The sequence below is a fragment of the Sprattus sprattus genome, assembly GCF_963457725.1.
Source record: "Sprattus sprattus genome assembly, chromosome: 2".
Taxonomy (NCBI): Eukaryota; Metazoa; Chordata; class Actinopteri; order Clupeiformes; family Clupeidae; genus Sprattus; species Sprattus sprattus.
Window position 1 is genome coordinate 8,757,389 of NC_137921.1, and position 18,142 is coordinate 8,775,530.

Here is an 18,142-nt window from a genome sequence, read left to right on the forward strand (position 1 = left end):
TGTGTCTGTGTGTCTGTGAGTGTGTGTGTGTGTGTGTCTGTGTGTTTAGAGCTGCTGTCATGACTGCCCAGACACAAACACCAGCATTCTGACCCCAGGAACAGGAGCAGGAACAGTCTTGAGAGGTGAGCTCACCCTCCTCATGGCTCCTAACACGAATGCCTCAAATTCCCCGCGTTCCCAAACCTGCACATAGGCTCAAGGGCCATCTTCACCCCAAACTAAATATAACACACAGGCTTACAATCATGTGAGTCTATTTATAGCCCCTGGAACCATGGAGGACTATAATTGGCTTCAGGTATTACTTCTGTTCCGGTTGCTTTTGGTGTGTTTCATCACAGGGTTGAGTAGGAGTTTCCAGGGTGGTTTGTGGCTCAGTTTAATCTGGAGATTAATCAAGACTTTTGGTTTTGTTTCATCACAGAGTTCAGTAGGACATTTCAGGGTGGTTTGCGGCTCAATTTAATCTGGAGATTAATCAAAAGTTTTGCCTCATGACTCAAACCCCACTCCTAACACTTGGGAGTCTTGGACTCTTTTAGGTAGTCTGGCATGCCTTGCTGTTTTTGTATATTTCCCCTAACTCAAAACATTGAGGCAAAAGTGGCATGTATGATTATATTCTTAAAGACCCCAGCAATAATAACATGAGAGTAAAAGGAATGTAGTACATTTTTTTATTTAAATCAGTCTAAACTAACCTTACAAAAACCTCAATATTCCCCATGGGGAAGCGAAGACTTCCAAACTCTTATTCTAGCTATATACTACGTATATAAAGTAAATGTTATACGAATCACAGGTCATGTTTATTCTCTATGTTCCCAAAATCATCTCCATTTTTGTTCACATCTGATGTAGCACCAAACATTTTCGTTTCATATTGCTCTTGATGTAACAATCAGCTGAACTACTATTTGGAGCGACGTTTATGGGCTACAGTGCCAAGTGACACTGTATTATCAAACACTTCATACACACTTCACCTACTACCATGCGGAAGATGTTTACCAGCATGTTCTGATTCATAATCTGTCAAAATGGTGTCCAGTGCGTGAGAATGGGACTCCAATAAAACGGACACAGAGTTATGTTGAGTGGGTTGCACTCCGTTTTCTACCGCTTTCATCAGTATGATTTGTCTCATGTGAACTTTTCATGTAGTGGCAATAGGAAAGCCAGTCTTGATCTATTTGTCTGCTAGGTGCATTATTATCTTCATCAACGTACTTACTGCTACCTTAACCAGGTGGAATTCATATTCGCTACTGCGGCTTTTTCGTGTTTTCTGTGTGTAGCGTGAGAAAGCATCTCAGTGTCCTCGCTCATACAGTAGGCCACTGTCGGACGCTGCTGTGAGAGTGATTGCGTAAAGCTCCGGGGTATAGTGAGATTTTGCTGGAAGTTTGAGTCGTTGAATTAGAATTAGCCAGAGGAACAGTTCTTTTAAAATGTTTTAAGCTCAGGCTTTTCATAACGTACCTACTATGACTTAACTAAAGTAACGGGCCTGGTCCAAACTGCTAATGTGGGCTAATGAGACGTGATTTCCAAGAAGATGGCCTTATCGGCTGCGTCACTGTCCGTGGTCCTGAAATCCACGCAGCTCTGATAGCGAATGGAACGCTTCCTGCTGACACATCCTTTTTTCTATTTTAAAGGCAGACGTGCGAGGTTAAGTTCAAATATTCATACTTCAGAGGTTAGGCATGTTTGACTACTGTATTACCACCCGAATATGAAACGGGATATTGCTGTTCAAACTGGTTGCTAATTGCAAATTGCCATCTAAGCCTTTATAGGTCAGGAAATGTTTTAGATGTCTGAAAAGGGGTATTATTATTTTTTGAATATTTTAAATTTTAAATAGTTGAATTAAGTCACAAGAGTAAATTAAGCAAATAGTCAGTGCAGTGCAAAGAAGCCAGTGAAGAATCAATTCGTTGTCATAAGTTGTAAACATTTATTGAATTGTTCATTCGAACCCATAGCAAGTGCTGTAAAGTAAATATACAAAGTAAAATAAAACAAGCAGGGTATGGACGTATATAACAAGATCACAACTTAAGTTCAATAAATATTAAAATAAATATGTATAAATATGAATACGTTTCCAATTCATGATATGTAATGGCATAATGGCGTAACGCTTCCAGTTTTCCCATTGAGACATCATCTTCTCTTCTGATCTGAAAATGTAAAGAGAGTAGAAAAATATAAGATGCGGCACAAATCACCAGCAAGAGTATATGTACAGTAGCTGTTAAATGTTTTTTTTTTTCCATTCACTAAACTCACTGTTGCGTCTAGCAGTGTTGCATCCCAGTGAAGTCATGGATCCGATTCTATCCATGCGTCTCCCGAAACATCCCGAGTATCTCTTTGAGTCGTTCCGAACCGCCTTCAGGTCGCGGGCCGAGAGAAACTCTTTCACGTCAGCCAGACTCACTCTAGGCTCTGCACTCTGAGGTTGGCTATAGTCCTCCTCTTCAGGCAGAATAGTGTCGTCCAAAGGCACGTCCGCATCGCTCTGTGCTGGCACATCATCAGAGGCAACTGGTTTCTGTGCAGGGATAGATGCCTCTAGTCGATGAAGAAGAACCTGTTGCGTAGAATAACTCGGTTTAGATAGAGCACATTTGAAGTTACATCCACCCCAGAGAACAAACTGATATAATTGCAATTGATTGCAATTCCCTTCACAACATATGCGGTTTGATAGAAGTAAAACTGACCTTTAAGATGTCCACGTCTGCACCGGATAAGATCTCGCTTGGCACTGGATGCCCGCTCAGCAGCTGTAGGTTCACAAACGCAAGAATGCAAGCAATTGGAATGTGGAAAAGCTGCATTTTCTCTGAGATTGCTATTTTCCTAAAGACCCGGAGAATCTTCTGCAGTTCTGGTGGTCGCAGTAGTATTGCTTGTGGTGTTGCCTGTATTGCTGTTGAATGCCTGTGATTTGCGAGGCCACTGTCTTTTATACTGAAAAGTCTGACACGCATAGCTATGCGAGGAATGGAAGCTGCATGCCGACACCTCAAAGCGATAAGGGGCCCTGTCGGAAATGCGTCCTTATAAAGCTTTGTCTTCTGAGATAAGACGCATACCTATGACATCGTCGCCCCTGTACTCCCCACTGCAGCTATTACCGGTAGTCTACGCTGTCCTCTGACATGATGTGCGTTACGTGGCTGGTGCTGCTTCTTTTGGATCAAGGGAAGTATAGGCCCCACTAAGAAAGCAATGACATTTCACGCACAATATCTGCAGTGTACTCTGGGGAGTTTATTTTCACATGATCACAGCTGCATTAATCATAGCCTGGCTCTGTAGATATGCGTTTTGGAGAGGGTCCATAATTGGATGAGAAGACAATGCTAGGCAAAGAAAAAAAAGTGTAAAATTCATGTTGGAATTCACTCCGTACGTGTAAAGTGATGTGGTTTACTGGTAGGGTCGATAAGAGACCTAAGAATAACTATGCCGAACTCTGTGAAAAGGGAATCACTTGGCAGTGAGATCATTCTTTTTGGCGCAGTGCCTGATGAAGAATTCCGTGGGCCCTTTTGGACAGAGATAACCCAATTAATGTTTTGCCTCGGTGTTGATTCTTATATCTTCAAGAAGATGGAGGGGAGATTGCGCGTATTTGATGCAACTATGTCTTTGGTTGGTTAGGCAAGGCAAGGCAAGGCAAGGCAAGGCAAGGCAAGGCAAGGCAAGGCAAATTTATTTATAGAGCACATTTCATACATTATGCAATTCAATGTGCTTTACATAAACAAACAGTAATAACATTTAAATTGAAACACAGTAAAAGAAACTTAAATAAAAATAAAATAAAAATAATTATGAAAATAAATAAATAAATAAAACATTAAAATCAATACATTGCAGGTAAGAGACATTATGATTAGCAGCACTAAGAAACAGCATACCGTAATAAATAGAGAATTTCACATATAGGCTAAAGAGAATAGGTTTGTTTTTAGTCTTGTCTTGAAACTGTCTATGGTGGGGGCAGTTTTGATGTGGTCTGGTAGTAGATTCCAAAGTTTTACTGCATAATAACTGAAGGCTGCTTGACCTTGTTTAGTTTTAACAGTAGGGGCCACCAACAAGATTCTATCCTGGGATCGGAGGGGTCTGGGAGGTACATACGGCTGGAGCATGTCCTTAAAATATAAAGGTCCAAACCCATGCATGGACTTAAAAACAAGTAGCATCACTTTAAAATCAATTCTGTGGCTAACTGGAAGCCAGTGAAGAGATTTCAGTATTGGAGTTATATGTTCTGTTCTCCTGGTTTTGGTAAGAACTCTAGCAGCCGCATTTTGTATTAGCTGGAGCTTTTTAATATGCTTTTTGGGGAGTCCAGTGAAAAGACTATTACAATAGTCAATTCTGCTGGAAATGAATGCATGGACAAGTTTTTCAAGATCAGCCTGTGACATGAAACCTCTTAGCTTTGAAATGTTTTTTAAATGGTAAAAGGCTGATTTAGAGATGGATTTTATGTGTTGATTGAATGACAGGTCACTATCTAGAATGACACCCAAATTTTTAACAATGGCCTTTGGTTTTAGTCCTTTGGTGTTAAGAAATTCACTGACCTGGTGTCTGTCGCTTACTTTTCCAAACACAATAACTTCTGTTTTGTCACTATTAAGTTGAAGAAAATTAAGACACATCCAGTTATTGACCTGATCTATGCACAGATTAAGTGATTCTAGTGGGCTAAGGTCATTGGGAGAAATTGCTAAGTATAATTGAGTGTCGTCAGCATAGCTATGGTATGAAATCTGATGTTGTTTGATAATTTGCCCGAGTGGGAGCATATACAAATTGAACAACAGGGGGCCTAGGATCGATCCTTGGGGAACACCACAGTTTAAGGGGATGGATGAGGACGTGTAATTGCCAATACTAACGTAGAAACTTCTGTCTTTGAGGTAGGATTTGAGCCAGTCAATCACTGTGCCCCTCAGACCAACCAGGTGCTCAAGCCTGTGGAGCAGTATTGCATGATCAACTGTGTCAAATGCAGCACTTAAGTCTAATAATACCAGAGCAGTTGTTTTCCCACAGTCAGTACTTAGCCTTATATCATTGAGTACCTTAACAAGGGCGGTTTCTGTGCTGTGATAGGTTCGGAAACCAGACTGAAATGGGTCTAGACATGAATTGTCAGTTAAAAACTCAGTTAGTTGGTTAAAAACTATCCTTTCAATTATTTTGCTAATGAAAGGCAAGTTAGATATGGGCCTGTAGTTGTTATATATAGAGGTATCCAGATTCCTTTTTTTAATAAGGGGTTTTACAATGGCTGTTTTTAGGGACTTTGGGAAAATGCCAGATTGAAGAGATGTATTCACTAGTTTCAGTACATCTGTGATTAGGAGATGGAAGACAGATTTAAAGAACTGAGTTGGCAGAACATCCAAACTGCAAGTTGATGAATTCAGAGCTTGTACAGTTTTTAGAAGGATTGTACTGTCTATAAAAGAAAATTCTGACATTACATTGTTTGGTATTCCTTCTATGGGTCCAGGCTTTGTAAGGTTTGCACATGATATGCTAGCTCTTATATTGTAAATCTTATTATTAAAGAAAGCTGCAAAGTCATTGCAGGCTTCAGTAGAGATAAACTCACTGGGAAACTGAAAGACAGGAGATGTAAGTTTTTCCACAATTGAAAACAGCACCTTGGAGTTGTTAATATTTCTACTGATGGTGTTTGAGAAGAAGGATTTCCTAGCCTTGTATATTTCAGAATTATACTTGTGGAGTGTTTCTTTGTAGATGCAATAGTGGATTGTGAGTTTTTGTTTCCGCCATTTCCTCTCAGTTTTCCTGCATTCTCTTTTAAGGGATTTGACTATGGGGTTTAGTAGCCATGGAGCTTTGCTTTTGTTGGTGATTTTTTTTATTTTCACAGGGGCAACATGGTCCATGACATGTGTCATTTGTGAAATAAAGGTGTACATTAAACAATCTGGTTAGACAAATATCCCTGACACAAGCACTCCAGTCAGGCTGTGATCAAGTTGACATCAGTTATTCAAATGAAATACCTATTGGACTAGCGGCATAGCTGTCCGATTGCACAATATCATGTTGCCTTGGGCCTCACATATCCAAATGTGATAACTCATGGTCTTATAGTTTAGGAATCAGTTATGTAATTTTTCATATCCAAATACCAACAACAGTAATAAAACCTCTCCAACAGTCTTTCAATTTATTACATTTCGGTTTATTACTTTTTTCTTTTAGCCGCTTAGGTATACAAACATGGCCTAAATAACACAGAGAACACAGCTGGAAAATGCAATTACCAAACATATATGAAGCATATTTGTCTAAAATGATTTTTAAACAGCCTTTACAATAATTAATTTAACTGAAAGAGGGCGTCCACTTTATAGACTTTTAATGATGTTTACATGTCCAGAACTACAGAGGGATATATGGAATCATATATGGACTCTGTGAGAAATGTCTAATGGATGGAGGAGGACTGGGGATCCAGAGGAAATGTCCAGAGAGACAAAATAACCCGAATCAGTTTCTGAATGTCTGTTTCATGTACCCTGGAACACACACATTAAGATTATATTATCAGTAAGACATAAACAGCATAATTACGCATGGCTCTTCCATATCTGCCGATACGTGTCAAGGTATTAAGGGGGCCTTTGGCCTTGATGTGCTGTGCTCACAATTAGCCTATAATTATCCTTTTTATGAGCTGACGTGTATAGCATTGCCCTCTTTAGCTACTTGCCCATACTTAGCAGTGCAAGCGCCGTGCACAACGGTGTCATTACGCACGCATCAACTACGCATTTATGAATTTAATTCTTATCCAGCATGAGACTAATACTCAGTGGGAGGACTCTGGAGTTTGGCTGGGGACTTTAGGCGCGGTGACTTTAGGGCCTTTACCCCCTCTGATGGTGTTACATCCAGGACAACTCCATGTGCCAATCCTTTCCAGGCGGTTGCCAAAGCAGGTGCCCCACATGGCCGTCTGGAGAGGTTCTGGATCAGACTCTAGACAGTGCGGCGCCATCAGTGGCTTATCTATTGGACGGGTCCATAACAAGTGTGTCCTCTTCTGTCTGTGAGGTTCTGGTCGCGTTTTCCTCTAAATCATCGGTACTCAGGGGCGGAGTGGCCATCGGGAGGACCGGGATTTTTCCCGGTCGGCCGGTCGGCCAATAACCTATCGAGAACCAGCCTGCAGACCGGCCTTCGCAGCCGCCGTGTCAAATTCATGAGCGGCCCATTGAAGTTGCATGTACGTCAAATTATGGTCCCGTGAAAATCTCTAAGTTCTCTGAGAGTTGTCCAGATAGGCAGTCCAACCACTATTTATAGCACTATTTGTCTCTGTACATCACACCTATGGTGTGTGTCAAACTCCCATTAATCCAACCTTCTGATTTTTGTTTAGCCTCCTATATTGATGTAATTCTTTTTTATTCAGACACTCCATTACTTTCATGACCACAAATATAAATTGGCCAGCGATTTAATTCGTTTTTTTGTTGAATGTAGAATGGTCGGAGCAAATTGCCTCATGGGAAATGCGTATCGTTGTGCCTTTATCAAGTGAACCTAGGGAGATAAATTAGCGGCTATCAGGGAGAGAGAGCTGGTGAAGCGGACCTGATGGAAGGACATAAGAGAAAGTAGAAAGGAGGGGGCAAAAAGGCCAGACTGAAAAAGAGGCGGATGCTGGAGGAAAGTGCATCAAAATGTACAAGAATTACGGATTTATTCAACCAGCCGTCAACTAAATGCGAGTGAGTTGACAGGACACATTGTTGCGAATTAGCATAACATTTGAGCCAATACGGGACGCGATTTGTTCCGTATTTCCATAAATGTACATATACAAATACACTGTCACTGTCACTGTCATGTCTGTCACACACACATCAACACTAAATCTAACAATAATGATCAAAAGCCGCCCGTTTGTTTGTGTAGTTGATATGGGAGGTGGAGGGGATGCGGGTTGGGCCAGTTTTGGGCACGTTGTGGGCCGGTGGTGGGCCGGTGCAGTCAGAATTGTCCCGGTGGATTTTTGTGTCCCACTCCGCCCCTGTCGGTACTGACATCAAGTCGTTGATGAACACCTGTTTCCTCGCTGCGCGATAGCTGATCTTGCAGCAGTTGGATTAGGTGTTAAAATATAATGCATTTTTCTAATCAGTTATCCTTGGAATGTGTCATAAACATAACTTAAAGCTGAATATTATCGTCTTGTAATAATTGATAGTTTATTTTCCCTGGGAACTCTTTTAAAGCCCCCCGCTTTTTTCATTATATGTAATCTGCATTGTGGGTTGAGAAAATCAAGTATCAAGCTCTTGGATTTTGTGTCTCTCAGCCACGTACTGGCTCTCATCCAGATCTGTGCCACAATATGTATCAGGCATCCAACAGAGATGAGAGCCTTGGCCATTGCGTTAATCGTCGGGACTAGGCTGCACACAGCGTGTGAGATGCGAGTCCGCTCGGTCGGTGGGGCTCGTAATGAGCGTGAGTGCTTATGATTATGATTTCATCTTTTACTCTGCTGGTGGTGTAAGAGTTTAGCTTGGCATGTCATCGAAGGCTGGAAGTCGGGGCTCATGAAGAACGTCCTTTTAGGAGTACTGAACATATGATCGGGCCCTGTTCAACTAAGAGACGACACACTATTAGGACTATTTGAGTTGTGTGATTAGATGAACATTTGAGTCGCTGCTCTTTCATATAAAGATCATATCGGCGTGACGGTGTTAGTTAATTATGTGAGGGCGTTCAATGACAGATCGCCTGTCCTCGACCTCATTACCCTGTATCAGAAACATGCAGTACAAATAATTTAATAAAGTAGCCATTCTGAAGTGGTTACCGAATTTTCATTTGATGTAAATTATTATCTCCGTAGGATGTGAGGACACACATATATAGTCAATGTCTAATCTGATTGGGTTATCTCAGAACTGTGTCTTTCCATGGCTGCACTGTAAAAAAGGATTTGTTGTTTTAACTTAAAAAAGTAAGTAACCTGGTTGCCTTAAAATTTTGAGTTAATTGAAACTCATATATTAAGTTAGCACAACGCGGTAATCAAGTTGCTTCAACTAAAGATAGCTTGTTGATCTGACTAAAATTCTAAATCAGACAGTGTTCTATTAACTCAAGAATCTTTGTTAACACAACATTATCTTTAGTTAATGTGACTTGAAATTATACATCATATCAACTCATTTGAGCATGGGATGCATTGAGTCAACTCCTCAGTTTACGTTAACTCAACTTTTAAGTTTAATTTGTCTTGACTAGGATCTTACTCATGTTAACCTAATATACCTTGCTGTAATAACATTTCAAGAAATTGACTTGGTTGCCTTAAAAATCTAAGTTCTCTCAACTCAATATACCTTGCTGTAATAACATTTCAAGAAATTGACTTGGTTGCCTTAAAAATCTAAGTTCTCTCAACTCAATATACCTTGCTGTAATAACATTTCAAGAAATTGACTTGGTTGCCTTAAAAATCTAAGTTCTCTTAACTCATTGCTTAAGTTAACATGACAAAAGCCCTTTTCTATGCTCTACCAGCTATTCTGACAAAACTGATAACATACATAAATAAGCAAACAACTTAATGTACAAGAATACATAACATTTATATTTATTTCAGATCAAAATAATGACCATCTTTTACAAGTTACATGTAATATGAGAGTGTTTTGAGTCGAATACGAGAACATTGTGTGTGTGTGTGTGTGTGACATTACTAACAAAGTTTAGATGAGTCTATGAATAACAGTATATAAGTGATGCACTTCATATAAATGACGCACATTTAACAGTATGTAACAGTATAGAAGTGATGCACATTTAACAGTATGTAAAAGTATATACTGTACTCTTAAGAGAGGTTTACACAGGAGTTTGTTCCGTAGTCCGTGAACTCTCACAGAGCAGGTGTCTCCACCAATGTTCATCACAACTTTTTGGATGACCTCGCAGGTGTACCGTAACTCCTTGGGATAACCAATGTTTAGGGCATATAGAAGACCAAAAAGAATAGCAAAGGTGTACGGCACATCCTTCAGGTCAAGAAGAACGATTTATCCCTTCGACCATTTTATCTTCTTTGTGAGTTGGCTAATCAGGGAAGAAAGAAAGGAATTACAATAGGACACAAAACACAGCCTTCAACGGCATTTGTTGGTTAACAATGTATTTCATCAGTGAAAAGTCGAATAACGGCAACATAACAGCTGTTTCAAGAATTCAAAGGACCAAAAATAGTTTAGTTAGTATCTCTTTAAAGTGAACGCTTTCACACTTTATAAGAAACACTTGGGCCAGAAACAAAATTAACGAATTACCCACATGTAAATGACTTATAGATTATCCAACAGTTAAGAAGGTAAGTACAGGAACTTAGGTAGGTATTCTTGGTTATAGGTTATCCATAAGGTACGTAACGTAGGCAAATAAGCAGGGCAGGAATCCGGGAGCATAAGGCAGACATGGAAACAGTGAGCAGGCGGGGCCAATCCCAAAAGAATTGTCAATGCATGTGGCAGGTGGCTGGGCTAGTTGTGTACCTGTTGTGCTCTGGTTGGCGGGAATTATATGAACATTGCTCCTCCCTTCCTTTCGTTATAAACTTCATCAATCAACTTAAATTCATCACATTATTCGGAATTAATGTATTATTTCAAATGGATCCAACACCCATCTAACTTATTTGGAATTCCAGCCCAATAGGTTTACCTCGTACATACTCAAGATGTCCCTATTAAACTGCTAATTCTTCGTTTAAACTGTAACCTCTCAAATTTAACAACAAAGAGATGTTCACACACCTCACATATCTTGAAGAACTTAGAGGGCTGCTCTCTCAGGAAGTAAGGAAGGCCAAGAAGGACAAAGCTCTCCTACGTTGGTTCGAGTTCTGCAATAGGGCACACTGAATATTCCGAACAGAATCTCTGATCATCTAGTCGCATAAGTGTCACATGAGAATATGATTTCTAACAGACATGAAACACTGTGAAGGAAATTTTGGTTTAATTTTAGAAAAACAAATACTCACATCATCATCAAGAGACTGGACAAGGCTCTTGAGCTCTTCAATGCCATCTCTCGTCTTGTACAAACGCAAGAATCTTGGCACATACTCATCAAGTCGATCAAAAAAGGTCTTCTTGAGGTCTATGGACACTATACGTCTGAATTCTGCCGGAATCTAATCAAATGCAAGGCACACAATGGGAATATATTATACAACAAAACAGAAACACGTGGATCAACTATCTTTATCATTTATGTTTCAATGCAATTCTATTTTTAAGAAAGTAAGCCCCGCTTCAAGAAAGGATACTAACCTGTTTCGCCGTAAACAAAGCAGGCCATCTGCTCTTCACATCCTTAACCAAAGGCTCGTCCTCGATCACTTCCTTTCGCCTTAAAGAAAATGTGCTGTCCATAAGGGCATCAACTTCTTTCCAGTCCACAGTCCTTTTCTTCATCTCACACTCTAAACTCTTCATCTTCACTCTCACACTCTTACAGCCAGTAATGTGCAGCTTCTTCCTGAAGTTCCCCATTTTAAACTTCAGGCTGAACTTCCAAGCAAACCATCCACATGTAGATCAAGGCTCTACACACACACAACCAAACATTCGGGGTTAAAGATAAAGCAAACACTGAAATGTTCCATGGTATGTCAACATATGATTTTCACAAACTACTACAATGAAATACTAGTGCTGTACCTCGGTGGAGCAGAAAAGCCTTTGGAGAGATGAGATGCCCTCCTCGAATGGTGTATAGTGAGAGTGGAGGGTAGTCATTTAGATCCTGAGGGTCTATGATGGTGATGTCAAAGGCCTGGCTCTTGCACAGTTCAAAGCATCGGAGGTGCTCCACAAACCATGCTGCTAAAGGTTCAACAATGAATTAAGTTTTTTGAGGAACAATAAGCACTTTTACTATCTTCTTCTTCTGAAGGTACAGTGACAGTCTATGTATATACAGGGCAAAGGGCAAGAGCTTCCATAATGTCCATGCTTACATTTATAATATTTGAAATCATGAATGTGTTGATACTTTTTATGAGGCTATGTGTTCCCAATAAAGTATTGTTAAAAAGAAATTAAATTATTCAGTTATCAATAAAGGATCCATCATTCATTTAATGTTATTGCTAAATTGAATCATTTTGGAGCTTTCAATTGTGGTGCTTGAGCCAAATGACGGCATGGTGCTCTCTCACATGCACATGATCATGAGTAGCTTAGCTAGCTAACTTAACCACAACTTCTGCCTTATGAGCCAGAATAAAAACACTGCATTAAAACTGCCCTCAAACCACCAAAACTGCCCTCAACAGCCACAATTCAAGCATAACAGGCTTAACATGAGCTAGCAATGTACTTGGCTAACCAGTCCTTCTTGCAACCAGCTAGCTAGCATTAATGGTTACAAAGGAATGTAATATAGCCTAATGCTAATACTTTTCCGTGAATTCTTTATTTATTTATGCGTTTATTTGAAAAGGGACAGTGTACATTGATAAACATTTCCCAGAAAATTACCGTTTGTCCTTTAAGTGAACAAATATATGTTTCAAACCAATTTTAAGATAATGTGATCTAGTCGACGTTTTCTTGCAGCTGGTCCTGCATAATGCAAACCGTCTATCTAGCTAGCTACTGTATGATAGCCAGCTAATCTTCAATACAATTTCGGTTAGCAAGTGCTTAGCTTGTGAGTTTGCACTGTCAGTTTACCACGGATTTAACCATCATCTATTTTCTGTTTCTATTCCCCCCTACAAACAAAACTGAAATCATAAAGAAATAAAAACGAATTCTTAAAGCGAACTTTACTCACCATAAAACCACGTTGGTTGAGCCTACAACATTTCCATCCAAGCACAAAATGTCGAACTTCTGTTCTTGTTCTTCTTCTTTTTTGTGGCTGTTGGCAGCGGTTGGCTCAGCATAAAGAAAATCAAAGGAATTCACGCGGGGTATATCTGCGCATGCGTGCGAAAGGTGACGCAGAGCCAGAGGCAAGTGAACTAATGACGGTTGTTGAACCAACAAGAAATATTAATTTGTATCAACTCATTGCAATTGCCTATATGCCCCGAACTTCCGCTCCACGGGCTTGGATCGTATACTCACTTCCTGTCTCTCTATCATCGCATTAACCATGGCTGCATATTTTACCTGCTAACTCCTTGATCTCCCAACAATCTTACTGACAGATGAGAGCAGAATCATCAGGGCTAATTCTTCCACAGCCATCGCAAGAAAGGACAAAGGATTCAAACTTTACGTTTCAAATTATGTCCATAATTATGAAGGTATGGTTAAAATAAGTGTTTTATGTTAGCCTAGCATACATGTTAGCGAGTAGCTAACGACCTTAACGTTCATTGACATCATGGACATCAGTTACAATAAACATCGTTATTACTGTTGTATTTTGTCCAGTGTCTTATTGGTATAATGTATTTAAGCCTAAATCAATGTTAATCACAGTTTCAAACCAGGGTCTGACAGGGCTATTGACATCATGGACATCAGTTACAATAAACATCGTTATTACTGTTGTATTTTGTCCAGCGAGTAGCGAACGATGTTAACGTTCATTGACATCATGGACATCATCAGTTACAATAAACATCGTTATTACTGTTGTATTTTGTCCAGTGTCTTATTGGTATAATGTATTTAAGCCTAAATCAATGTTAATCACAGTTTCAAACCAGGGTCTGACAGGGCTAACAATTAGGTGTTAGTGCTACCGCTCCATGAGGAAAAGTCAGACCTCACAGTCTGGGTGTCATCACACAGCTTCAGTTCAGGTTCCTGGAAAACAAGTTACTCAAGTATTGTATTTAAGTTATTACGTGTTTGTGCTTACTTGGTGGTGGGTCAAAGCCTCGTATCTGTTCAGCTTTGCAATTCAATGTGGGGGTGACCTGGATTTCTTAAGTTGGGATGATTATTGTATTTCTAACGATAAGACAGTTGTTGCCACCTCAACTTTTTGCCCATTTTGTCAAAACGATAGTGTCAAAGTTGGTTAAATTCGCAGGCAAACAGTTTTTTTGCAGGGGCAGTGAACCAACTCAAGGATCACCTCTGGATCTGATGGAAGGGTCGTCCAGTGTCATAATTCTTGTCTTTATTCATCTATCAAACATTATCCTCATTTCTTTGATTGTTAATAAATGCACATGACTTCTAACAATGTTGCATGGTATTGTTTGTTTATCATCTAAGCCTATCATTTCTCACACTTAGATCACCACGTCATAATAACGAGCCAAACTTCAATTTTCTCCTGCATGTTTATTAGCATGGTATGCATCATTTAGTAACAAATCATGGAGTGCTGCATGCTTGTGACTTGCAAATTAAGGTTGGTATAAGACAATGTATAAGACACAAGGGTAAACTTAATCTTGAACCTAATCCAACTTTGAATCTGCAGAGGAAACCAGCATGGTTGAGATGAAAATGCCACCACATAATTTACAATAGCCTCTTTTCACACCAGGCACACCATCATGAAACCATATGGCCAGCTTGGCAATAGCAATGATCTAACAAAGGATACATAATTTAAGCCTAACTTCTGCTTCTGTGGTGCAGTGACAACATTTGAAGATGGAGAGATGGAAAGCCTTGGCATCAAAAGGTTACCTCCTTTCCTCTTACCTTTACTTCCCCCACCCCCCCTAAAAAAACATTGATTAAATATTTCCTAGACTTTATCGTATCGTGTTGCCTGGTTTATGAGACTACCGTCTACCCCATACAAGGTGAATAACGCTGATAAAACTTGACAGGGAAGAGGTTCATGAGGAATTAACAAATCCCCCCTCGGCTGAGGTGAGGACAGACATGTGCACCTCCTTGTACTCGTTGCCAACATTGGTGACCCAGGTGGCCACCCCAGCGGCACCATCCGCATAACTTTTAGGTGACCTTCGCAACAGAGAAACACATAACATGTAGTCTCACGTCAAACTAACATTACACTGGCAAAATAACATGCTGCAGTGGATGACAAAGCTCAGCTTCTTAGTGGAATCCAACTTCAGAGCATCACCAAAGATGGACGTGACCATAGCTTTGGTCTCGGTCAACCTCGTCACGGCCTCCCTGAAGTAGACCGAAATCAGCCAGGGTGCACAGGGTGCATTGTTGGTAGAGACACCAGCTGCCACTCACAAACGGCCAAGAAACGCATGAGCAGGTCATGTGATTAAAACCTAGGGAAACAGAATAGAGATGTGTGCATCTTGTAGATATTCCCATTTTAAAGTGATTCACCTTTATTAAGGTGTAAACAAATGTGATGCATTCCAAAAAAATTTTTTAAATGGTTTTCATTAACATAGCAGGTACTGGTAGATCTTATCCTGATATTAACCACTGAAGAATGTACCTGGCATGACGTTTGAAAATAAAACAAGTATCTTGCCATGTTGACTGATAACATATGATGTCGATTCAATCTGTAGCTTCTCATGGAGCGAGCTACTCTTGTTGTGTGTGTGCAGCTTAGCTAGTACATTCACTGGTAACTTAGTTCACTACATTTTCCAAGTAGCTTATCCAAAACTGTTAATTTTAGGCTACACGTAGCCTTGTACCAAATACACTGTCCTCTACAATCTATGTTACATTAGAGACATTTCCCTGGCACTCTTTACCCTGAGTAAATACCGGTAGGCTGAAGTTGCCTTACCCGGTGTGTAGCTTAGCTTGCTACATTTACTGGTAGCTTAGTTCACTACATTTTCCATGTAGTTTATCCAACACTGTTAATTTTAAGCTACACGTAGCCACGTACCAAATAATACACTGTCCTCTTCAATCTAGGTAACATTAGAGACATTTACCTGGCACTATTTAACCTGAGTAAATAGGCTGAAGTTGCCTTACCCGGTGTGTAGCTTAGCTTGCTACATTTACTGGTAGCTTAGTTCACTACATATTCCATGTAGTTGATCCAACACTGTTAATTTTAAGCTACACGTAGCCACGTACCCAATAATACACTGTCCTCTTTAATCTAGGTAACATTAGAGACATTTCCCTGGCACTCTTTACCCTGAGTAAATAGGCTGAAGTTGCCTTACCTGGTGAAGAAACGGATATCCTTGTCCGAGGAAGCACAGTTCCTCATCCACAGTTCCTTGTCCACAGGAAAGGTATAAAACAAAAAAAAACGAAGCACACCGTTGTACCTTTAATTGGCGTAAAGGCACACAACAGCGTTCAGCAGTTGTACCAGATTGTCGGTGATATTTGAACTTTTTCGACAAGTCTCTTCTCTTCACTAGCTTTGGGCAATCAATGTGGACGATCGATGCTATAGTAACGGAAGTGAGCATACGATCCGACATATTAACCGGAAGTACCTCAGCTCACCGTGGCATATAGGCAATTGTGTCATTAGTTTACACGACAAAAACACAGATTATTAAGTTATCTGAACAACACTGGTGAATACAGGTCAATTTGACAAAAAAGTTTAAGTTAAGATAACAAAAAGGCCAAATCATTTTTTACAGTGTGTAAAAAAATTCAACACAATTAAGAAGAAGCGATTTTATTATGCAAAATATTTATTTGACTGCGTTACAGTCAGTTCAAGGTCTGCAAGTTTAGCAATGAAATAAATAAGATAAATACATACAACGTTGAAAACATCAGTCAATGCCATTACAAAATGTGCACATCTCTAATCCCGTTTCTTATACATATATTATCTGAACAAGACAATAACTGAAATTAAATACTCTGAACAAAACTCCATTGTAAACGCGCGTCCAATGTTTCACTCAGTCACTTAATCCTTCTGCCCGAAGACTTCAAGTAAGGGGTGTGTACGCCCAAATCCTTGTCATCAAAACCTACAACAATGGAACAAGACACCGTTATCGTCACCAACACGTCCTTTATTGCCCACAGAAAGTCCACTTGAAATAAAGGACTTGAACATGAAATGTTTCCTATATTTCTTGACAGAATCGCAATAAAAGTATTAGTTTAATGGAATAGAATGCCTTTATACTACCGATGTTATTTCTAAAATTCTAACCTACTCTGACTTGACATAATATCTTTTCAAGTGGTTTCAGTTGTCACGATTTCTTAATTTCTAACGTACCTTTTGTTTTAGCAACCCAACCCGCTAAAAGAGCCTATTCTCTCCAGACGCACGCCGAAGCAGCTGCGCAGTCCACCCTTCTTGAATCTGCTCCAGGAGCGCTTGGACGTGGACAGGATGTCGCCGAGGAAGCGCGCCAGCGCGTACTCCTTTCCAGACAGCGCGGGATCTCCCTTCTCATTCTCCCAGGGATGCTCCGCTTCCCCTGCGCCGTAATCGTTCTTTTCCGGGCTTAAGTCTTTTCCATCCACCTCGGACTCATTCAAGCCGAAGTACGGTCCCACCGCCTCGTCCTCCAGAAGCTGTTTAAGATTCTACAAGAGAAAATATACATGGAAAGAAATAGTCAAAGATTTAACAGCGCCTTTCAAACAAACCCCGACGGTCTGCGAACTTTAACCAAAAGTTGAAATTAAACATTCCTCACTCTAATTTAAAGGCACGACAAAGTATTTGCAACCCATAATCCTATACCCTAAACGCACAAATCGCACGAGAGCGAAAGCCGTCCTTTAACTCACCTGTAAACTAGATAACGGTTTGGCCCCAGCAATATTCAACATCAGAAGTGAGCACAGGCAGAGAACAGAGATGTTTGCAATCATGTTGATGTTGTTTGGTCGCGATTGTGTCGTGCGCAATTAGGCGTCTGGTGCGCTTTTCCAAAAACCCTGTCGCCAGGTGCGCCCTTTTATACGCCCGGGTTTCGTCATCAAGGCTCGAGAAAATGATTAACTTCATGACTGAGGAGGGGAGAGAGCAACTCAGAAACATTACGCCTCCTTTGACCGAGGAGCCCACCTCAATTGACCAGGTACTAAAACGGTGACGTGAAGGGGCTTCTCTACCCAATTGCGCTAAGTGCCGCGAATAGAGTGCAACTGCCACTCCAAAGAAAATGTCTCGTGACCGC

At 40.3% G+C, this 18,142-nt stretch overlaps 1 protein-coding gene across 1 annotated transcript; it reads right to left on the minus strand.

The window, feature by feature from the left end:
* Nucleotides 1–17,237: 17,237 nt before the first annotated feature.
* LOC308361420 (C-type natriuretic peptide 3-like) lies at nt 17,238–17,834 on the minus strand (the record flags this gene model as incomplete). The annotated part of the gene is made up of 2 exons (XM_080833762.1): nt 17,238–17,543; nt 17,751–17,834. 2 exons carry the CDS (start codon nt 17,832–17,834, stop codon nt 17,238–17,240), a joined length of 390 nt encoding a protein of 129 aa, XP_080689888.1.
* Nucleotides 17,835–18,142: the final 308 nt, after the last annotated feature.